At 44.0% G+C, this 24087-nt stretch overlaps 1 protein-coding gene across 1 annotated transcript; it reads right to left on the reverse strand.

The window, feature by feature from the left end:
* Window positions 1–689: 689 nt before the first annotated feature.
* On the reverse strand, window positions 690–23540 carry LOC133116274 (probable ribonuclease ZC3H12C). Its single transcript, XM_061225713.1, has 8 exons — window positions 23445–23540; window positions 9235–9451; window positions 8610–9027; window positions 6351–6490; window positions 4430–4664; window positions 2716–2822; window positions 1460–2167; window positions 690–1378 (listed from the first exon to the last, which is right to left on the reverse strand). The coding sequence occupies exons 1-8, from the start codon at window positions 23538–23540 to the stop codon at window positions 690–692; spliced, it is 2610 nt and encodes an 869-aa protein (XP_061081697.1).
* Between the last annotated feature and the right edge of the window lie 547 nt (window positions 23541–24087).

The following is a 24087-nucleotide window of genomic DNA, read 5'->3' on the forward strand; positions in this document are numbered from 1 at the left end:
CATCAACCCTGTAACCCTTTCAGCTCATCTTTCTTATTCTCCAATTTGATTCGCTTTCAACATTTCATGTTTTTCAAATCAGTACCTCCTCATTTAAATTTCACAACAAAAAATACATAAAATAATAAGACGCATATATTAAAATAAATATAACCAAAGCAACACAAACACCAGCACGCACTTACTTGAGTTAGAGTTCAAGCTTCAAAGGCAGTTACGGGCCCTCCACCTGAATAAAATGAAGGTAATATAATGCAGTGAACTATCTGGGTATGATTAGGCTAACATGCCTTTAATCAAGGATAAAAGCATGCATCAAAGACTAGCTTGGCTGCAGACTGGTGAGTGCTGTTGTCTGTTTGTAGGATTGCACAAAATAAGATACCACAAATATTTCAACAGCAGTTTAGTCGAAATTAAGTTTGGATTAAAAACAAAATCCCTGCTTTTTCTCTTTGAAAGAAAAAAATAATGGATTCAACGATTTTCCTCATCAAAATGGAAACATTAAATGGATTTCCCAGGTAATTCTGCTTTTGATGTTGGTGTTTCCCCGCAGAGAACTGGAACTATGATAATTATGCTACTGTAGCAAACCTGCCTTCAGCCCACAAACACCTGCGTTTCAGTGGCTGAGAGGAGAAAGGGGTAAGGGCGCCTAGGCCTCAGAAAGTTCCGGCACATCTCCATCAGTAGCCTAGCTGTGACTTCTCTGCCAAGATGGCGGCCGCCAGTTGTTGCGCGTCGGTCACGTGCGGGCTCCTCTCCATCACGAGCCGCACCTGTTCGGCGGGGAAGATGTTGCACAGGTTCATGAAAACCTTGTCGCGCACGTCGTGGTAGCGGCTGAGGGAGGGGGGCTGGAGCGGCTGCTGGGGGGCAGGGGCGGGGTTGGGGTAGGCTGGGGGGTAGGCGGGGTGCCCCCACGGCAGACGCCAGGCCTGCTGTCGGCTCTCGGGGGGTGTCTGGAAGGCAAACTGTTCATGGCAGGGCTGTGCTGGCTGGGGCTTCTGCTGGTGCTTGTGCTGGTGGAACCCCTCCCAGCTGCCCAAGTGCTCCTGCCCAGAGAAGGGCGTTCTGGGGTTGAGCGGGGAGAGGTCGTACAGCCGCGAGTCTGAGGTGCTCTCCACCCTGGTGGACCCCAGGCCGTGGCCCATTGGGGAGCCCTGGGACCGGGGAGAGGTCTGGGGAAGAGGAGGGTAGTCTCCAGGGCAGGTGGCCCGCACGGTCATGGGTGTGTGCTGAACGTGCGGGGGCAGGTAAGGAAGGGGGTGCTTGAAGTGATGATTCGATGGTGCCTCGTACCCAAAACTGTGTCCCCGGGTCTGAGAGCCATGGACGAACGGTTGGGTCGGCGGGTAGGGGTGTGGGTGTGGGTGTGGGTGTGGGTGGGGGTGGGGATGGCCATGCTGGGGCAGGGGGCTGGTCGTATTGGGGTAGTGGTGGTGGTGGTGGTGATGGTGGCACTTGAGGTTGTCCTCCAGCAGGGAGTCGGGGGAGCTCATGCAGGCTCGCTCGCTGTAGCCGGCGCTGAAGGAGTCGGAGCTGCTCCCGCAGCTCACACTGCCCTCGCTGCTGCAGTCCGACGCCACCGAGCTGATCCGCAGGTCGGCCTCGCCGGGGAAACGCCGCTCCGGGCTACGCCCCGCCGACAGGCCCAGCCCTGAGTACGCCTTCACCATGGAATAGTAGCCGATATCCAGGGACTCTCCCTCGGGGTACCGCTCCGGATACGCTAACGGGGTGGTCCCATGGGGCTTCAGTGGGGGTGCACCTATAGGGGGCGCCCTTTGGCTGTGAGGGTAGCAGTGGACAGGCGGAGCCGGGGCAGGAGGAACAGGAAGAGGAGGAGGGGTGGGGCCGTTGTTGTTCTTGCGCACCTCCATCTTGGCTCGAGAGTTGAGCCTGTCCTCCGGGTCACTGTAGAAGATGGTGCGGATGCTGGGGTCAGACTGCCTCTTGGAGGCACCGCGTTTGGAGTCCAGGCCCACATCAGGTCGGACACTGGAGGGAAGACTGTGGCTCTTCACCAGCCCTGGGTTCCCCAGGATCTTGGCAGTGGAGTTTTTGGCACTGGCCCGTAGCTCATCGGCCACGGACCGCTGAGGCTGGGGCCCCCTCTCCGGGTGGTAGAACTTACACTTGTGCCCGTAAGTGCACTTCTTTCCTGGAAAAGAACACAGAACACGTTTTTGATAAGCACTCCAGAGCTGATGATATGAAACTTCTAAGTTTACAGAAATTGTGGTTGGTGTAGTGAATATATATTTAACATAAAAAGCTTTTTTACTTGGTGAAAGGCAACATTTTTTGGTGCATATATTTTTGTCTCTTAGAATCTAAGATTTTGTGCCTGTATGCACTATTTTTGGGCAACCCTTAAATATTTAGAGACTATAAGCACAATTTCTGGGTAATCCTTAGACCAGGGATCAAAATCAAATCACTGTCTTCGAGGGCTGCTGGTTTTCCATTCTTCCTTTACCTGAGAGTCAGGTGTGAAGACTGCCGATGCCAATCAGTAGAATCATTTGTTCAGTTAATTACCCAGAAGACAAGAAAACCAGGACTGGATTTGGATTCAAGGGCCAGGTTTGGTGATCCCTGCCTTAGAGATTAAGAGGTGTTGTGCCTGTAAACACTATTTCTGTGTGATATTCTATGTCAGGAAAGAAACATTAAAACAGAAGGGCCCCGGACTGGGACAGTAGGTACCATAAGGGCAGGGCTGCTTTTTGTGCTCTGGGATGATGGGCCTTTTCCTCAGGAAGTTCTCCAGACTGGGCCCATGGCGTCCCAGGGGGTCGTCCGGAGGCATGAACCTGCAGAACCAAAAAGACAGAGATGAGCCCTCAGAGAGATGGACCAGGAGATCCAGATGAGAAAAAGAGTTGAAGTGCAGAAGAGCATCAGAATATACTCTTCCTCCTTTGTTAATCAAATGGCTAGATCAACAGGTAAGCCTATTGTTTAGCTTCCTTGACTTTCATTGGCACAACTCTGGTTCTCTTGTTGACAAACAGCAATAGGCAAATAAAAAGCCTAGACTCAGAATCAGAATCAAGACTCAGAAATAATCAGAAATACTGTGAATCTATTTGTTGCAAATATTATGCCACCCTGAGAGGGGACTATGCATAAAAATGGCCGACACAGATTACCCCATATGGATGTACAGAGACGAAACAACAGAAATAGTGTCACTGTCAATGTACTTTGATCAAGGGGAGAACAGAGTGTGTTCTACTTGGGAATCAAACCTGCTACCGTTGGGTTACAAGGTCCCTGCTAAGAAAGCCATTGACTTGTAGAATACTTCATTGCTATGCTACCTGTACTCATGCATAGTGTACAATACCTGCCATCCAGTAACTATTTTTGACACTGCAAGTGAGCACTACTTAGGGGTAGGAAAAGGCGAGCATTGCTGGGCTAACATGTCTTACCACTATAGCCTCTGGGTGACAGTTTGATAATTAAATAGCCTGGACACAGACTGAAAATGTCAAAGCAATAGGGATCTACCTGTGCCTACAGCAAATGCTACTATGGAGCTGGCTGTGAAACCCGCTGTTTGAATATTTGGAGAAAGTGTGAATTGCTGTGATTGAATTGAGGGGATGTTCAGTTTCTAGCATATTTGCAGTAAATGTTCTCCCATATTCGACCCACAATAGCAGTCGAAAGTTTCAACTCATTTCACAATTTGCCTGTGGTATAAGAAAATTTCCCTTGTCAAGCAAACAGTACTGATGTGACTACTTGAGGGAAAAAAAGATTATATAATTTTAAGTCATTACAAGACTTAGACACTTGTTAAGACAACCTTTTCTGCAGTATCTATACTCAGTGAGCGCTTTATTAGACTTATTTTCTAGAGTTATTCATTCTTCTGCTGCTGTAGCCTATCCAATTAGAAGTGTGTTCAGAGATGCTCTTTTGCATACCACTCTTGTAATGTGTGGCTATTTGCGTTACTGTCACCTTCCTGTCAACTTTGACCAGTCTGGCCCTTCCCCTCTGGTCTCTCTCATTAACATTGCCTTTTTGCCTGCAGAACTGGTATTCACTGGATGTTTTTTGTTGCACCATTCTCTGCAAACTCTAGAGACTTTTGTACATGAAAATCAGCAGTTTCTGAGATACTCCAACTACCCTGTCTGGCACCAACAATCATTCCATGGTAAAAGCCACTTAACATTTTTCCCCATTCTGACATTTGGTCTCAACAACAGCTGAACCTCTTGACCACATCTGCATGCTTTTATGTATTTAGTTGCTGCCACATGATTCGCTGATTAAATATTTGCATTAACAAGTTGGTGGACTGGCCTACCTAATAGATGGGTTATGCTCCCATCTCTGTGGTGGTTTTTGGCAGTAAAGCTGCGTGGTTTTGAATATGAGCAGTACAGACAGGTTGCCTTACTTATCATTGACAAAGGAGTACATGAGCAGCCGCTCGTCGATGAACTTCTTCCACTCCGGCTTCTCATTGGCCAGGTCTCTGTAGTTGTCGTTGGATACGATTATGCCGTCGGACTCGTAGGCCAGCTTGACGATGAAGCGGTCGTCATAGCAGACCACTCTGCGGCCCTGGACACGCCGCGATGGGGTGAACACCAGAATCTTCTCCTTCTCCAGCCTCCTCAGAATCTCTTGGTCTACATGGAGAACAGCGTAAAAACAGAGGGATCTAAGGAGGGCAGAATATACTTTTTAAAAAAAGTGTCTTCACAAGTGCTTTTGCCTTTTAATGAGTCAAACTGTCTCACCTTATTGGTAAGATTTTAAGTCTAAATATAAGATGAAGTACTTGTTGAAACTGACTTTTTTTTTTTTTGGTTTTTGCAGTGCAGGGCAGAAAACCTCCAGAATCCTCGGGGTTACAGAGAATGACGTTAATTTATAATTTATGATAGTGTATATATGCAAATGTTTTATAATTGAACACCTTGTGCTGTCAATTAACTTGTGGTTTAATGTAAAAATTCAGTCTTTGAAATCTTTAATGTACACACTGTAATTACACGTATTCAAGGCTTAGCACCATTTGTCAATCTGGGTAGGCTGCACTGCTGAAACTCCATGCACTTTGCTTTGTAAGCACTTTTTCAAAATTTTCACTATTTGACTAAAGGGGCAAATCCATTACTAATGCTGCCAGCTGGCTCCAGGACTTCCTGCAGGACTTGTTTCTTTGCAATCCCTTAAGCGTATCTAATACCTGGTCTTTCAGAGGTTTGCACTTTGAGGAATGTGGACATTCTAACAGATGGGTGGGGACAGAAATGTCCTGTTGTATCATGATTTTTATCCTGCTTGTGTCTGCTATTTTTGACTGAGGTAGACTTTTGAGCATGACAAATGTCATGAAACAGCAAAATAGTGGTTCTATTATACTTTCTGACTGCAAGTATAATAGAACCACTCTCAAACAAAAATATGATCTCGATGTTTGTTTCATTAAAAAGTGGTGAAATGATTTACTCTGCTTTGATTGCTGACATACCAAACATCAACTTTTCTTACCGAAAGAACTTGGAATTTCTGGAGATAAAGAACTTCTCACATTAATCTGTGGCAGCATTTAAGACAACTGACCAACTCCCATTAGATGAGTTAGTTACCCAATAAAACATTTATTTAGATTAAAAAGTAAATTAGAATATGAATTTACATTCTTTTAAATATTTAAAGTAAAAATTATGATTTAATTAAATATCAGAAAATCTCTCTAAATATCTCTCTGCCAAAATTCAAACCCAAGACAAAGCCAATAGCCTCCAAAAATGTTATTTTAAAATGTCCCCAGCAAATCAATCTGCCTTGTTGTTTTGAGTGAACAAAAAGCTTGACTTTTCTAATGGAAGTGTAACTACTCTCTCAAGTCTTTTTCCCTGGGAAATGAAACCACTATGTGTAATTTATGTATCCCACTAATAGACTATATGACAATACGACGATAATGATTATAATGTTGATCTTAACAACAGCTGAAGTGTTTCTTCCAAGCTTCAACTTACAATTGTCATTTATTTTTTATTTAATAATTCAATTTTTAATTTCATCAAGTAATCTGCCAGTCACCTAAATGGGTATTACTAGTATTACTTCCCCCACGTCACTACGGTGAAACGTTATCCTATCGATGCAAAGGCAGTGAGATCAGATGACTTTCTCCAGTTTCAGCAATTCTAACTGATGGTATATTGAGCACCCATAATTTTAGGATTCTTTCTATTTGGTTATGCCTGTGTTAGCGTAAGTGTGCTTAAACACGTTGAGACCCGTTAAAGATGTGGGCGGCGAAGCTTATCTGTAAGTGCTGTGGTTACGGGCGTGGCTACCTGTGATGAGCGCATCGGGGCGGGACTGCTCCTTCCTCCAGGCCGGCACAAACACGGTCACGTCTTTGTGGCCCCGCTCCAGAAACCAGTCCACAGCCAGCAGGATGCCCTGGCAGGAGAACACCTCCTTGTTCCCGTGGCTATGAAAGAGAGTCCATGGGTCACGCCATTAGGAGCGGCCACACACGGCACAACAGACTGGCTAACAGACCTGGATCTAATACGTCATCGCTTTGGATTCAAATACTTCAAGTACTGTTCTGTGCTCAATTGATCTTGCCTGTTGCCAAACAAGAGGACCAGAAGGCAAGCTTTTTGAGGATATTTCATTGGTGTTAATACACCAGAGAAGCTCAGTAAAGCATAGAGAGGTATTTAAATACAAAACAATTATATGCATATTTGACCCAGGCCAAAATTTGGCTACTGGTTCAAACTTTAAGACCCAGGTGGACCACTACAGTTGTACATTTCCTTTTTTTTTGGCACTTAAAGAATATATGATTTGTCAAATACTCTTGATGAGGATGTTTGGATGAGGACAGGGATCTTTAAATCTGGCCCTCAAATCCAAATCCAGTCCTGGTTTTCTTCCCTCCCAGGTAAATTAAGAGAACAGTTAGTGCTACTGACTGTCTTCACATCTGACTCCCAGGTAAAGTGAAGGTGGAAAACCAGCAGTTATCTGCACTTGAGGACCGTGATTTGTGGATCAGGGGTTACATAAAAGATGAAGGAAGTTAAAGCCAGAAGTTGGATGGAAAGTTTTCCATGGAGAAGAATGATGGGGTGTGTGTTAATTATGATTTGGCAAATATTGAGCTTTGAGAGTTAGAACCAATGCTAAGCCTCCAACACTACCCATCTACTCACCACCTCACTTTCCTAGAGAAATCAAACAAAGCAAAACAAACATTGTCAAAGTAAATGCATAAGGTATCTTGGCCCATCTCACATTTTTTGTTAGCAGATAATTGTGGGTCTTTTAAATGTGCTCCCAGAAATCCAGATTTTCTTCTTTCAAATCGTCTAGTGCAACCCAAATACCCAAACCCCTCTCCCACTGAGTCTCTGTAGGTTCTGTGTTGGGTTAATCAACCCCACCCCCCGCCCCTCATCCCAAACCCAAATCATTGTCATTTTATGGAGCCATCGGCACTCTCACAGGTAAAATCAAGGTAAGACATGATAAAGCAGTGCTCTGTTTTAACCTGTCCAAATAATATTCTAGCTAGGCTGGAATATGAGCAAAACTCATTTCTCAGCTGGCAGTCTTCGTAATCTCATTCCACAAATATAAAGTGTGACCTTTTCAATATTGCCAACAGTTTACACATAAGTATAACTATTTTTTAGTACGCCCTAACTATTTTGTAAATAATTACAGACACACTGTGACACTAATGCTATAGGGTGTGTGTAAATCACATCACATTGTAAGCTTCTTTAATCCAGTTTTACAGAATTTACAATGCAGATGCAAGTTGAAGGTTCAAGTTGAAATCTCGTAAAATTTCCATTTCCAGGAAGTAGAAAATACACAAGTATTGCAATTTTATATATATACTTTGGAATATATTTTGGAATAAATACTTTAAGACTTCCAGTGTTATGAAGAATTGCCAAAATTGAGGAAAAGGTTTATTTAGATTTCAGCTTGTCTTTGAAACTGAAGCTGTTAATGCTGGGCACAGATTGGGGGGAAAAACTGTGATGAGAGATACTGTCACAGTCTCATTACACACTAACACTACTGTCACAGTCTCATTACACACTAACACTACTGTCACAGTCTCATTACACACTAACACTACTGTCACAGTCTCATTACACACTAACACTACTGTCACAGTCTCATTACACACTAACACTACTCTGCAGGAGCGTCCTGATCTAGTGTCACTCACGCACTTGATCTCTTGACGTGTCATACTTTCTGGCCTAGGTTACCATGCCAACTACACTTGATGTTCATGGCTGTAAACTACTGATACTTGTGAATTGTATTTCATCCAACCTGTGTTCCGTAGTTGTTCCAATGGCCTCCAATGGTAAGTATGCACTTACTGTACATCATTGTGGATAAAAGTGTCTGCCAAATAAATGTAATGAAATGTAATAACAGGGATAACTTTAAATCCTGAATGTCACAAGGGAAAAGAAGAGCAATGCCTTCCACAAACAACCTAGATGTCAACACAGTTCTGCTGAGAGGCCCTGCCTGAACCTTGGGGAGCCTGCCTCCGCCCTGGGACCCACCTCATGGCCACGTTGCTGCCGTCCAGGACTACAGGCCTCAGGTTGCCCTCGTCGTCCAGCAGATCCATAAGCGGAGGGGTGTTGGCTCGGTGGGAGTCGGAATCAGCCAGGAACACGGAGGAGGAGGAGGCCAGGGAGGAGGAGCAGCAGGAGGAGGACTGCGCGGCCGCAGACGCCCCGCTCTGCTCCCCCTCCGCCTTGTTTCCCAGTTTGACCAGCTCTCCCAGCACGTCGTTGATGAGCGCGTCGGGCCCCAGTTTGCTGAGCACGAGCCGCACCAGCTCCTCGGCGTAGCCCAGCTTCAGGGCGAACTCCATTTTAGTGCGGTACTCCCTGAGCGCGTCCGGGGGGTTGGGCTCCTGTGAGGGGGGGTCGGCGGGCGCTGGGTCCGGGGTGGGCGCTGGGTCCGGGGTGGGCGCTGGGTCCGGGACGGCCGGGCACAAGGGCTGCGGGGGAGCTCCGTGTTCTGCCCCCCCGCCCGGCAGGTTTTCACCACCGGACCCAGCGTTCTTCCCCCCCTCCCTCTCCTCTTCCTCCTCCTCCTCTTCCTCAGAGGAAGAGGAGCTGCTGCTGCTGCTGCTGCTGGTGCTGCAGGCCCCCTCCCCTGCCTTGTCCTCTGACGCACACTTGTCCTTGGCCGGGGGCCAGGGAGTGATCACGTCAGGCTGCCGGTCGGTGCTCTCCACATGGAGGTAGTCCAAATCTAGCCCCAGGTCCAGGATGTGGCCTATTCCATCATCCAGGTGGTCCTTCAGGCCCATGAAGGTGCTGCACACATCCAGCTCCACGCTGACGGTTTCCCCACTCCTCCACTCTGGGGTGTAGGGAGTTCGGCCGTTCTGCTGAAGACAGAGGGAATTCAGTTCAGCTCTATTTTATAGACAGTCAGTTTTGCAAAAGACTTGGATATTATCAAATGCTTCACAGAGCAGTCTATAGCCTAGTGGCTCAGGTGCTTGACTGGGACCTGGAGGGTTGGTGGTTCAAGCCCCAGTGGGGCCATAGTAAAATCAGTGCAGCTGCTGGGCCCTTGAGCAAGGCCCTTAAACCCACATTGCTCCAGGGGGGATTGGCCCCTGCTTAGTGTTAATAAACTGTAAGTCCCTTTGGATAAAATTGTCTGTTAAATAACTGTGATCTAACTGTAGAGAGTAACAGAACGGGAAGAGGGAAACACCAGTCCTGAACCCCAGGTAGTGAGCACAAGGTGTAAAAAAAAATAATAAAAAAGAACAGGGGAGTTGAGTCAGATTTGGGACAGCTGCTACCATTTTGCCATGTTTTCCACTCCCTTCATTTAACTGGCCAGTGAAAATATCCAGAAAATAGACCCAAGCATTCAGTTTTACCCTTCATGCTGGTATATTTGGCTAGCCTGTGTTATTCATTGATTGTGTGCATTTGAATTATTGTATACTGGTAAAATAATGCATACAAATAGCAACCATATCATGCATAATCATATATTTGTGTATATGCATGTTTTTTGTAATTATTTTGTATCATGATTATTTTTCTGAAATAGCTGTTGATTGGCTGAAATTAATGAGCTCGTTTGGTCGACCTGTCTGGTAATGACTAGTTCCCCATTTTTAAAAGGCTTTGACACATTTAAAAAATCAAACAAACAAGCGTCAGTGCTCATTAATCTCTGGGAATAGAGCGTACCCCAGCCCCCCCCCCCCCCCCCCCCCGCTGCCCACAACTGTTATCTACCACCAACCCCCTCTCTACTTTCAGCAGTTACACTCTGAAAACGAACCTCCAAACTCACTCCCTATGACAATGGTTTCATTCCAGGATGCTGTTAGCAGATGCCAAAATGCAATCATCTGATATTCAAACAATAATGTCTACTGATGTTACCCAAAGGTTCCAGCATCCAACAACAGGTACTGGCTTGAGAAGTTGTTAAAAACGTTATGATGAAACACGAGGTGCCAACTTGCATATCAGTGTGGCAATGCATAACTGTCCTGGTGAGCAGGTGGTTGGATCCTGTCTCAGGGAGCCTGTCCGATTCCCAGACACTTCACCTTCTAAAGCAGCCAGTGACCGTGCTGACCCGAACCTGTGGCCTCGAGTCACACTGTACAGGAGCTCACCTCACCACACCTACCCACCAAAAGCCATTTAGAATATTGCTGGGGGGTTGAGGGTGGAGCGTATTGGACAGGAGGGCTGCCTAGCAACCTGTGCCACGGTTGCTAAGCTGCTGGTGCTTTAAGAATGTCCCCATGAATGCCATGACAGAGCTTGAATAATTTAGGCCTCACGCTCACACAAAAGGAGCACACAAAGGACGCGGGGGGCTCAAGTGTGTCTGGCTTACCCTCCTGGAACAATGCCGCTGCTTAACCAATCAGGGCAGCTCCGCGGCCCATTGTAGGGCAGGCCGCGCAGACGGAGGCCCGAGCTATACACACCGCCCAGCGCAAGGGCTGCCCGCAGCCGCTGAGTCACACTCAGCCACACACACATGCATTTAGCCACACGCTCACACACACACACTTAGCCACACACACACACACACACACACAGACATACGCGCACGCACACACTTAGCCACACACACATGCATTTAGCCACACGCTCACACACACACTTAGCCACACACACACACACACAGACATACACGCACGCACACACTTAGCCACACACACATGCATTTAGCCACATGCTCACACACACACACTTAGCCGCACACACACACACAGACATACGCGCACGCACACACTTAGCCACACACACATGCATTTAGCCACACGCTCACACACACACACTTAGCCACACACACACACACAGACATATGCGCACGCACACACTTAGCCACACACACATGCATTTAGCCACACGCTCACACACACACACTTAGCCACACACACACACACACACAGACATATGCGCACGCACACACTTAGCCACACACACATGCATTTAGCCACACGCTCACACACACACACTTAGCCACACACACACACACAGACATACGCGCACACACACACTTAGCCACACACACACACACAGACATACGTGCAAACACACACTTAGCCACACACACATGCATTTAGCCACACGCTCACACACACACACTTATGCACACGCAGACACACAGACATACGCGCACACAGACTTAGCCACACACACACACACACACACACACCTCCAGGCCTCATTCTTCTCTGCTCATTCAGTGCAGCGCAGTCAGAGTGCTCCCCATGCCAGTATTAGCCTGCAGAACTCTGCAAAATGGATGCCAGTCATGGTAAACTAAAAGCCAACTGCCAAAATATGAACTAGTACAGTTAGTATTAAAATAATCAAATTACAGCAATTGAAATTTAGCATACAGCATTCATCATGTTATGTCGCCACTGAAATTTAGCATGTATCATTAATATTGATGATTGAATACACACAATGAGGTTTCTTAAATCATGACATAAGTAATGTTTTGCAGAATTTGCAGAATACTGTAAGATGTGGTCCAGATGAAAACAATTTCAATGTAGACAACTTACTGTCAACCTACTGGCCAATCAAACACAGGACTTATTCCAGGCTCTTCTGTTTGGAAGTATAGGCTGAATTGAATATAACTACAGTAATATTTGGTAGTACCTATAATGGAATAGTGAACATTTGGTGTTACAGGTTGGACAAAAAACTTAACTACAGATTTACTTTAATAGGAAATGCTGGCATGAGACATTCATCTGCAGAACAGACTGCAAATCACAATAACTGTTCATGATGATGTCGCTTTATGTTATGACACGTAAAGCTGGTTCTTATTTCCAGCAGATTTAATGCATATACTATGAGAAAACTATATTACTATTGCTTCTTCTTCTTCTAGAATGTATAACAAAGAGTTATTGTTTTATTGTTTTATTTTATTTTATATGGTTGATATTAATTTATGTTTCCCAAAATGTCAGCAAGTCATTCCAAGAAAATTCAACAGAAAGATCCATTTCCCTTTAAAGAGGGTTGACTTTTGTCCACTTAAAGACCTCATCCACAATGTTTAATTCATTTATACGTCAGCTATTTGCCATAGAAATGAAATTACACCTCCTGTGAAATCACTAATATACTTAGAAAGTATGATAATCACAAACACAAACATGTTTTTACGTAATGAGTAAGCAATGTCTGACAGACAAGCTTCAGAAAGTGCCCTGCAGAAACACCTGCCTCTTTCCCAGAATCCCTTGGGACTGACGAGAGAGACAGCAGGGCCATTTGGAGCCCAGGAGAACCCTCGTCATACAACTGATTATTTTATATTTATTTCATTCATCCTTCTTTGCTATGACAAACATTTCTGCTGTTGTTCCCCCGTGCAGACTGTAGTTTGTAGTTTGTAGTAGTAGTCTAGTCTGTTTTGCCAGTGACGCTCCCCGAAGTATACCACACACACTAGTAAGCGTCTCTTTGCCTGGACAATTTCACAGGGACTAGCCGGAAATAAGGAATGCTGGAACACAAAGTTCCTTATGTTGGGCTAGTTCCCTGGGCAAAACTGTCCTTTACTATAGTTTGAATGTCCTGGCTCTTGAGCACCTATTTAGTCCTCTTTTATTTAGCAGGTTTGAAGCACGGTGGGCATCTCCCTTTTTACCAGCTACACTGCTGGCTGTCTGTTAGTTTCCATGTTAATGAGTGAGTTGAGTGTTGCGCCGGCTGGCTGTAGGCAATGCTGAGTGGGTCTGACGTCTCTGTAGCACATGCCTATAGCTGGAGGAGAGAGAGAGAGAGTCCCAGTGGATTTGATCCCTATTGTGCTGGGAGGGGAGCCTGCTGTCTACACAGCTACACTGGGAACAAAAGGAGGGATGTTCCAGCCAAGAGATGGGCTGCGGCCAGGAGGGCAACAGATGTCTGCTGCAGCCACAGGGGACCAGCAACCGGTGTCCTGGCTGTCTTCTGGAGGCTTTCAATGGGGCTGCTGCATATGCCCCACACAATAGGTCACGTGACAAAGTAGGAACCTTACTTTAACCCTTTAGCAGCTACACCCCCCCCCCCCCCCCCCCCACCCCCCACACACAAATGTCTCCAGTACACTTCTGTGCCTTCAAAACCTTTGCTCTGTTTCTAGCACTTTTCTTTGGCTGGAATTCCTGTGTACTCTTCTGGCTTGTTTTGTAGGAACGATACAGTACAATGGGAAGATTCCCATAATCGTGTTGTGTCTAAAATCCAGTTCCATATACCATTCTTTTCTATCTTGGATTGGATTTCTGATAGGGGATTGAACCCTCAGGCTGAACCTCAGTTCACCATTTTTCATTGGGGCCTTAAAACTTAACTTTCCAGTGTGAAATGCCTACAACTTAAGCCTTTAAGGTGTGAGATCACAAATATGTGATTAGAATGTTCTTAACTGAACATTCTAATGCTGATGTAACAATCACTGCTGGTAATTGAAACCAATGGAGTTCTTGAACACTGATTTAGAATTTCATTTAAAAAAAAACATTCCAAAAAATTCAAAGGGTTAAAAACACATTTATAATCTTGATTCTTCACCTTAAAAACAATAAAGTCTTAACTTTAAAATCACCTTAAAACTTTTGAAAAATATTCTGCTCAGTCATCATTCAAAATATACTGCAGGTGCATAGAGCCATGAATGATATCATAATTTTGCAGTTTGCAGTTAGTAACCTCACATCCCTGTGAATGGAGTGATAATTAATCCTGCAAGTTAACACTCTGCAATTTGTCGAAACAGTGCTATTAGTACAGAGTGGATGGGACATCAACGGTGAAAATGCAAATTAGGCATTTATTCTGCTTCATCATTGGGATGTTATCACTGCAAGTCCACAAAGCTGCGAGATTGTAACCTAGAAAACATATATGGTCATCTACTCTTAATCTTTATGCATTTTATTTATTTCATAAAGACTCAATAATAGTATCATTATAATTTATTATAATGTGAAATGCATCACTCAGGCCTTATCTTGTCACATACGTTGCTGTAGTTTGGATTTAAAACCCAAACACAAAAGTTTCAAACTGAAACCAACAAGCAATTTGCGGCATATTGGTTGTAAAAGTATAATAATGTCAACACTTACCACCAAGTTCCAGTCTGAAACCAAACAAAAGGGACTCCTAGGAAAGTGCTTTGGAGTGATTCACTCTGCTCATTTCTCCATGCAAAGAAAACTTTGTGTGAGTCTTTTCACACTTTTTTGGCTTAGTTTTCAGATGGCTGGAAAAGATATTATTTCCCCTTTATCCTCTGTTCTGTTTTTTTCCAAACCAGAATCCAGAAAATCCCCAGCCCTGCAGGGAGACTCGCAGTAGACATCGGTTTCTCTGTGGCACCACCGTTCCCAGCTCCGGCTCCGGCAGTGTGGATCACAGACTTTCCCAAAGCAGTCAAGCCGAACAATGAGACTCTCAACAGATGGAGCGCCAATGTCTACGCTTCCCCCATTAGTGAGTGACCAACTGTGGACCAATGGGAGCGCAGCAACTTCACAATGTGCCTCACACACACGCGCACACACACACACACACACACACACACACACACACACACACACCCGGCAGATGAATGCGAGCACACCCCCGGCACACGCGCGCACACACACGTTTGGGGGCCGGAGGATTCTAAGATAAGCAAGTGGCTGTCACTCCAAAGGTCTTCCCCCACGCAGGCCATGAATCAGCGAGGGGTGTGCGCCAACAATAGAGCCTTACAAAGGAGACTGGCTGGCAGCTGCTACGCCAGAGCGCCAGGCATTAGCGCGCAAGCCAGCAGTACGGAACACCTGGCTAGTTGGGGACTGCAGTCCCTCTACTCCTCTTTGTGTTCTACTCTTTTTTTCTCCCTTGCGGGTCGGGTGTGTGTGTGTGTGTGTGTGGTGGGAGGGGGTTAGGGTGAAAACAATGAGCTGAATTATGTTAAAAGTATTGCGCATTTTTAAAAGGAGGGAGAAGAGAAAGGGGAAAGGGGTGAGGGGTGAGGGGCTCCAAAAGCTTTATGTCCAATAAGTGGCCCGCGTCGAGCAAAAGAAATGTCTCCATTGTTCAGACACACTTCCACGGAATTATTTGCTTTGCAAGCGCAGCGGTGTTGAAAGTAACTGTAGAATGTAGATATCTGAATTCTTTCTTTTGTAGAAGGACAGTACGCCAAAAAACTTTCCTGTGTTTTTGAGTGTCAGTCTTTTGGCTGATCTTTTGAAATTAAGAGATGATTCTGAAGAAATCAAGCTGATATGTTTGGTTTATGCATATAGTATTTGATAAATGCAATGAAAGTGTGAACAAACTGATGTTTTATGTTATATTTGCATGTTGCTCATGCAACATGCCCCTGGAGTGATTCAGCATAGTGATGCTCAGACTAGAGAAAGTGATTTCCATACTGGATAATATTTGAAATGTGAGTATGCTAATGACCCAACCGGGTTCTATTAGGCCTTGGGCTTAAGGCTGTTGATATAAAGAATGTGTACAAATCCATATTTATGTGACAGAGGCCTGAAAATGCCTGAAAAGTGTTAGCATCTCTGATAAACATGAACAATGGGGAATACCGTTACATGGTCAGTGTAAATAAGTAAATAAGTAAAAGTAAGTAAAACCAAAAGTTATCTATTTAATTATCTGTTTCTACATTTATCTGCACTTTACACACTATTTCCCTCTATCAGTTTGAAGCATGAGAACAGTTAAGGTGCAGAGCTTGTTGTACCTGATTGAATGAGTTGTCTGGTCTAAAACATATTTTCTCCATTTCATAAACTCAAGACTCTTCAGCTGGGCAGAGGGAAATGGGCTCCGGGCTGGGGTACGGGGCTGGGGAACGGGGCTGGGGTACGGGGCTGGGGCAGGACCCACAGAATGGTAATTTGGTAATTCCCAAATTAAATCCTCAAACGGGAACTCCCCTCGCTCCACCATCTGCTGCAGGGGAGACCATGAACAGGTGTGTTTGCCACTACGAGACCAGTCCAGATGCTGACATCACAGAGATGTCATGTTCCCAGTCTTTACTGGACTTTATCCCTGTGTATATTTTATTTGTAAAGTGCTTTTCACAGGGACTGTCACAAAGTCGCTTTACTGAGAAACAGAAAGGTTAGAAGGGAAAGGGAAAACACCATGCCAGAGCCACAAAATAGCAGATACATGAGATAAAGAACTCCCCTGTAGGGAGAAAAACCCTTAAACAGTGGGGAAAAAAACTCTGCTGGCTGGCAATGTGTGAAGGTAGAATGAATAAAACATGTAGTTAGAAATCTAGTACAGCAATTCAAGTGGGTTGAACCGGTTACAGTTAAAGCAGAAAACTGGCCGGAAAGGTAGGACGCTGAAATGAGGGTGGGTATAGTGAGCTTTAGAGGGGCAGGGTGATGCAGTTAGAGCTCCAGGATGTGACGATGGGTGAGCGTGAGCCAGGGCAGGAACAGGGCTCCAGCGGTCTGCCACCTCAGGCAGGGATAGGGCTGCAGCAGTCACAACCTCAGGACGCAACCTTTTTTTATTTAAATATATAAAAAATATACATAAAACATACAATATATAAAAATACTAAAATGTGTGCATGTTGTCGTAGCCCTTCTTTAATTTTAGTTTAGTTTTTTGATACTATTTAATTTACATGAATTTACATTCCTTCAGGTTGATGGCAGATGCATGTAGATATAGTATGTTGATATAGCAAAATATTGTGCTTGGAAAACTGTTACTGAAGTTACACAGTATCTTATGTGCAAGCTTTGATATCAGACTTCCAATTATGCCTCCTCACAAAAAACACTACTTAACTTTTTTTGTTATTTTGTCTCTTTATCTGATCATGAGCCTTGCCTTTCCAGTATAAGGGAAGGGAACTGGGCTGGTAACTTGGCTTGAAGTTTGATTCTCAGCTGGGATGTTACTGTTGTACGTAACCTGAATAGTTTCAGTAAAATCTTCCGTAAATGGATAAAAATTGAATCTGTGTGTGTTGCTATATCCCAGAATGCACCAGTGCCAAGTGATATGGAAGACAGTCCATCCACCAGTGCTGAGTAATAGTAATATAAAATAATCCATCCATCCATCCATTATCTTAACCCGCTTATCCTGAACAGGGTCGCAGGGGGGCTGGAGCCTATCCCAGCATACATTGGGCGAAAGGCAGGAATACACCCTGGACAGATCGCCAGTCCATCACAGGGCACACACACCATTCACTCACACACTCATACCTATGGGCAATTTAGACTCTCCAATCAGCCTAACCTGCATGTCTTTGGACTGTGGGAGGAAACCGGAGTACCCGGAGGAAACGCACGCAAACACGGGGAGAACATGCAAACTCCGCACGGGGAGGCCCCGGCCGACGGGGATTCGAACCCAGGACCTCCTTGCTGTGAGGCGGCAGTGCTACCCACTGCACCATCCGTGCATTACATTACATTAATAATAATAACAATAGCAATAATATGAAATAATTCTTCAGAACGTAATGTTGCACCCTGGAGACAGAACATACAGGTGATTGATTCCCTCTGACAGGTAGCTGGGTCTGCAGCTACATATCACGATGTGCTGAATGTGGGACACTCATGGTTGTACCCTGCAGCCGAAGGCCTCTCTTAAAACTACAATGTCATTAAACTGCCTAAGATGAGGGAATATCACTTCCTTAAAGGTCATATATCTTACAGGGTAGATTTGGGTTTCTCTAAAGAGGTATTTGCTTGTCATATTTAAAGATAATTAAAGATAAATATAAATTGATATCCTTCAAAACTACCAGTGAAAATGAATGTTCATTTACATTTGCAGTAGCAATGCGATTTACTTTTTATTCCAATCGTCAAATTAGTATTGCCCGTATTGTCTCTCCGAACACATTCAAATAAGTATGCACAAATCATTTGTGCTGCATATTTATGAACTGCTAAAAGCAAAATAAAAGTGTCAACAGTTGTTGATAAATACTTGCAGCGCTGTAATATCACTGAAAATGGCTGTTTCCACTGTCAAAACATGAAAGACACACAGTATAGAGAGATAATACAACCAACACCTACACGCCCCTCCACATTAAGAGGCAAATTGGACCCACTCTCTCATCTTTTCAGAGAGCCTAGAGAGGGGGGGTGTTTAGAGGGAGAGAAAGAAAGAGGGTGGGGAGAGAGAGAGTCAGAGATAGAGAGAGAGGGGGAGGGAAGGGAAGGGGAGAGGAGTGTGGACACACCAGCACTAATCCCATTTACCCACACAGGTCTTCTGAAGTAAATGAGATTAGAGACTCTCCCTGGCCTCTGTGCACCCGGCTCTGGCCTCCTCTGCATCCGTAGTGTTTACACATGTTTTTGGCAGAGGGAATCCTTCCACCTCCAGGCTGCAAGGTCCTGTCAGGGAAGACCTGGGTCCCCGGGGCATATGGAAGGGGGGGGCTTGGTTTTGGAGAATCTGAATCCAAACCTAACGCAATACTTATGTACTGGGCCATCTGGTCTAAAAGGATTTGCCTTGCCAGGTGTAGTATCAGTTCATTACTGCTGGATGACAGTTCCACATGCAGCTTGGCAGGAACACAAAATACTTAAAAATGAGTCTTCTTCACCTCGGACAAATCCAAATGATGCCACGGAAAACCCACACATCTGTATTCATAATGCACTCCACTAAAGTTTTATCCTTCTTTGTTTTTGTTGTATTTCAGTCCGTTTCTCCTGCTGTTTCTCCTCAGCTTCACCATGAAGCCTGGGTGAATGGTCAAACCGCATAGCCCGTAACAATAATGTGATTTTATGGCTGTCACTCAGACACTTCTGCCTAGTGTCCACCTGATGGAAGTATAAAGCAATTTATATAGACAGCTTTATCATCATCATCATCATCATCTTCAGCCCCCCAGGACCCCAGGACCCCAGGACCCCAGGCAGGGGGCCTCAAAGCCCACAGGCTAGCCGCTCTGCCTGGCTCCTGCAGCTGGGGAAGGCCTGAGGCCTAACACAATGGTAACAGCCAGAACACATGTTCCCTCCACAGGGGAGGCTGCGGCTAACGGGCCTCTTAAGGGGCAGCAAGATAGTGTGTGTGTGTGTGTGTGTGTGTGTGAGTGTGTGGGTGTGTGTGTGTGTATGGGTGTGTATGTGTGTGTGCGCGTGAGTGAGTGTGTGTGTGAGTGTGTGTGCCTGTATATGTGCGTGGGTGTGTGTGTGTGTGTGCACATGAGTGAATGAGTGTGTGTGTGTGTGTAAGTGTGATTGTGTGTATGTGTATGTGCATGAGAGAGAGTGTGTGTGTGTGCACATGTGTTTGCGTGTTCTTCTGTGTGCGTGTGTGCACATGCATATTTGAGCATGTGTGTGCACTTGCATGTGTGTCTGCATGCATTCTGCGTGTCTGTGTGTGTGTGTACGCACGGGTGCAAGCACATTTGTTCGCCTGCATGCATGTGTGTATGCATGCACGTGCGCGGGTGTGTGTGCGCGTGCGTGTGTGTTGTGGGGTGTCATGACCTCAGAGGCAGCAGGTCTTAGGCCAATCCTTCAGGCCCATTGGATGCTCAATTTCCTCACCCAGTTCCGACCCTTCCCACCCCCATCCCCCCAAACACCCCCACAGCCCCTGTCACCTGCTGTTCAGTTCCAGAATGACAAAAGGCCCCTATTTATGATAATGGAGGTACATCACAATGGATCCAGACAAGAAGTGTGTGTCTGCAAAGAAGTCCATGTTACCCCGGAATAATCCATGGATTCATCATGATCTTCTAAGGGGCAAAAGACCTGGAAATTAGACCAGGTATTAAGGACATTGGTTCCCCTTAATTCTATTGTGGTGTTGGGGAGTTTTACCAGAGAAAATATTTCTTTAAAAAATTCTATAGACGTGGCAGGCATCTCCTTACTGAAACTTCCTGCTTCAACTACCTCTTCAAGACATTCGCTCATGTCAAGAGTGTTTCCCAAAACATCTCGTCACTGCTCAAGTAGTACGTATAGTAGTAGTAGATATGTTTTTTTTTTTTCCACAACATCCTGGGACTAGTCGTGAGATTCCAAGTATTGCGTGTGCCAAGTTGAATCCCTGAATAACCTGTAAAACCTCCCCTGTCCCCTACCCTACCACAAATAGTTTTTCAGACATGAGTAGTTTTGGGAAAGGCTACTCCAACTGCCTCAGAAAATTGGGTTGCCTATTGTCTAATTTGTTATCAGAAATGTCATAATGTTTTGATTTCATGTTGTAAACACATTTGAATATTAACTGGAGTGAATGCTATCTTCAAGTAACTCTGCTAAATTCTTCTCACGTCATGTTTTGGGAAACGCACTTGAAATTCTCAAGAGCTGTTTTGCGATTGTGTGTGAAGTATGTTCTGCAATACACGTCGCTATTGGGAAACTCAACCCAGCTTGATCTGTTGAGCAACAAGGATTTGTGTAAACAGTCCTGCATGCAATCTAGAATGAAAATATTTTTAGGCAATTAAATCGCGGGATGATTTAGTAGCTGGTTGAGAGAGCCAGCTTGTTTTTGGAACACCGGGGAACCGCTACTCTAAGAGAAGATTGTCTTTGGATCTTTAACCCTTTCCTCTTTGCCCCCCTAGAGGGCAATTACCACCTATTTTGTACTAGTGCAATAAAAGTGTCAATTTCTCAAAAACTATTTACTGCTCACAGAAGATTTCAATTAAAGAAGAGGCTTGTACCATTGAGACGGAACAAATTTATGTCAGAGCATGTACATACAGTACTGTGCAAAAGTCTTAGGCACCTGTATAACATTCTGTATAGATAAGATTCTTTCAAAAATATTTCAATGAAAGGTCTTAAATGAACGTACTATACATTTTACACTACATAAATACATTTTTTTAGTCATTTGCCATAATAGTTAAAAACGGAATCAAATCAATATTTTTTGTGACCACCCTTCGGCGTTAAAACTGCATCAAAACTGCTTCTCTGAGATGGCCAACGCTGTCCTGCAGTTCTGTAAGACAATCAGCAGGGACGTTGTTCCAAGCATGTTGGAGAACTTGCCACAGTTCTACTGCAGACTTTGGTTGGCTCCTTGCTTCTCAGACAGCCTTGATCAAGTTTTTTATGTAAAACATAGTCAATTGCTTATGGTAATAGGCTACTTTTTTAAAGGTTAAATACAAATTTAAATGAAAATCTTTTGGAAAATGAATATTTGGAAATCTCAAATGTGTTCTTTTATACTAAAATACTCCTAAAATAAACATATATATAGTCTAGGGTGCACTGCACAGTGTACACAAAAGACCAGCAAATTAAAAAACAACAGGCATTAATATTCCACATGAGTTTTACCAAAACTGCACCCAAATGTCCTCAAGTGTCCCCAAATCTTTCCAAATAAACAACATCTGCATATATTTTTGTCCAGACACATGAATGATCAGAAAAGCTTATTTTTCTAGTAAAGCTGATTGTACTTATTATACTAAATGTAAAGAAAATCACTTGTATTAATGAACTTGTATTAATATGATAGTTGATTGTACATATATGATAGTATATTTTCATAAAGCATACCCAAACTGTTCCAAAAGATTACTCACTCTAATGCTTTCTAACCAACCTGCATCAAACTTCTGAATTATTTATTTTTATTCTTATATTGAAACATGTTTTTTTAATGTAGAGAGATGGATCAAGGATTGTTACAATATGCCTCTGATAGGCTGCAGTGAGGTGAGGTTTGTAAACTGTGAGTGTGGCGAGAGGGAGGCTGGAGTTTTACTGCCCTGCTTTGCATATAAGAGGCTGATAAGCATCTAAACTGCTGTTCTCGCTAGCGGAGAGTCTTTTTTTAACAATCTTGCATTGCTGTTTTGCAGGTTTACTGCATCACAGTGTTTTTTATTTTATGAATATGAATTTAAATAACGTCTTGCATTACTATAAGCCACTCTTCTGGGGGTATAATGGTGTTGGGAATACAGGACTATGTCTCTGAAGTTAAAATTAGTTTCAAGAAATTAAACTGGTTGCCACATTAAAAAACAAATCTGACTATGAACGTTAAAATAGTGCATATGATATATTTTTTATTTGTAGAACTGTGTCAATGAGCCTCCATTAGACTGAACTGTCGAGTGTGAGGGACAAGCAAAGGAATCAAAGGAAAAATATTTAAACCTCCTTGCAAAATGTGATATTTCCAAAATGAATACAAACTAAAATGTACTGCATAATGAAATGAGATTCATAACCTGTGAATCTGGCAACCCACCAACTACAGGAGAACAGTGGTGTGCAGCATCAAGCCAATCAGGCTTCTTGGTTTACTCACAAGCAACCCAACAAGCACTGCAAGAAAACAAAAATAAGTAATTCTTATCAGTTTTTCTAATTTCAGGATTTGTCAGTCTGGTAATTTCTCTCGTCAAGCCAAAATCAACAAGCAAATATTAGCAAACAATTTCCTACTTGCTTCTCATTACAAGACTAAATCACTCATTAAGACAGCCTGTTTAGGGTATATGCCTGGCAGGCAAAATCTCAAGTAGCCTATTAGTCACCAGCATCCTAAAGCTGGGCCTACACCACTGTGGAACGTTGGGGTGCAGTATGCCTGGTGAATTCTTCTTGACGGCTGTGTTCAGCCCTTGCAGAAGGTGTCGGGACCCCGTCTGGATCATCAGATTCGTGGGATGGCCCTTAAAGCCAATCAGCGAGGTGTAGCAGGGGCGTGGTGAGGACAGAAGAGAGGGAATACAGGAGGCTGTCTCTGATTGAGGAGAGCGCACCATCGTACAATAAGAGGCCCATCATTGAGCAGCAGAGTGAGAAGCGCTGTGTACACACTCAACCTTACAGGCACAGCAATCCTCATAGTGAGGATCCCAATGGAGGTCTCTCCAGAGGCTCTGTGTGCCACCAAATCTGTGTTCTCTGGATTGTAAGCGGCCATGTATTCCTCAAACATTTTAAGGTTCATTCACACATTAATCAGCTATTTTCTTGGCTCTTGCAGTAGTTTTTATGAAATATTTTATCATTCACACAAAAACAAGTCACAAGAATACGGCACTCTTATTTCAGTTTCTCACTTTTCCGCTGTTATCTGTTCTTATTGTCACAGATTGTTTTTTATCTTGAAGCAACATTTGAGTGTACAATTCTGCCATTTTCATTATTGTTCTACATGATTAACAATTCTGGTGTGGTTTCATGTGGTTTCATTGTTGAATTTCTCTATTGATTTCACAACTTTTCAAAATATGTTTTAGTATTTCTCATTTTCCCAAAAATGTAGAAAATAAAATGTATTTAAAAGAATTAAAAAAAACATTTAAAACAAACCAATCTGGAAAACATTACACTTGAACTACAAATTCCAGGCAACAATTCAAAGCAAAAGATCTGAACATATTAGCACAGCAAAATGATTTAACCTATTATTACATGTGCTGCTAATTGACTTGTGATATTTTGTTGGTTAATAATATGTAGCAATG

Source organism: Conger conger, chromosome 17 (assembly GCF_963514075.1).
Source record: "Conger conger chromosome 17, fConCon1.1, whole genome shotgun sequence".
NCBI classification, from domain to species: domain Eukaryota; kingdom Metazoa; phylum Chordata; class Actinopteri; order Anguilliformes; family Congridae; genus Conger; species Conger conger.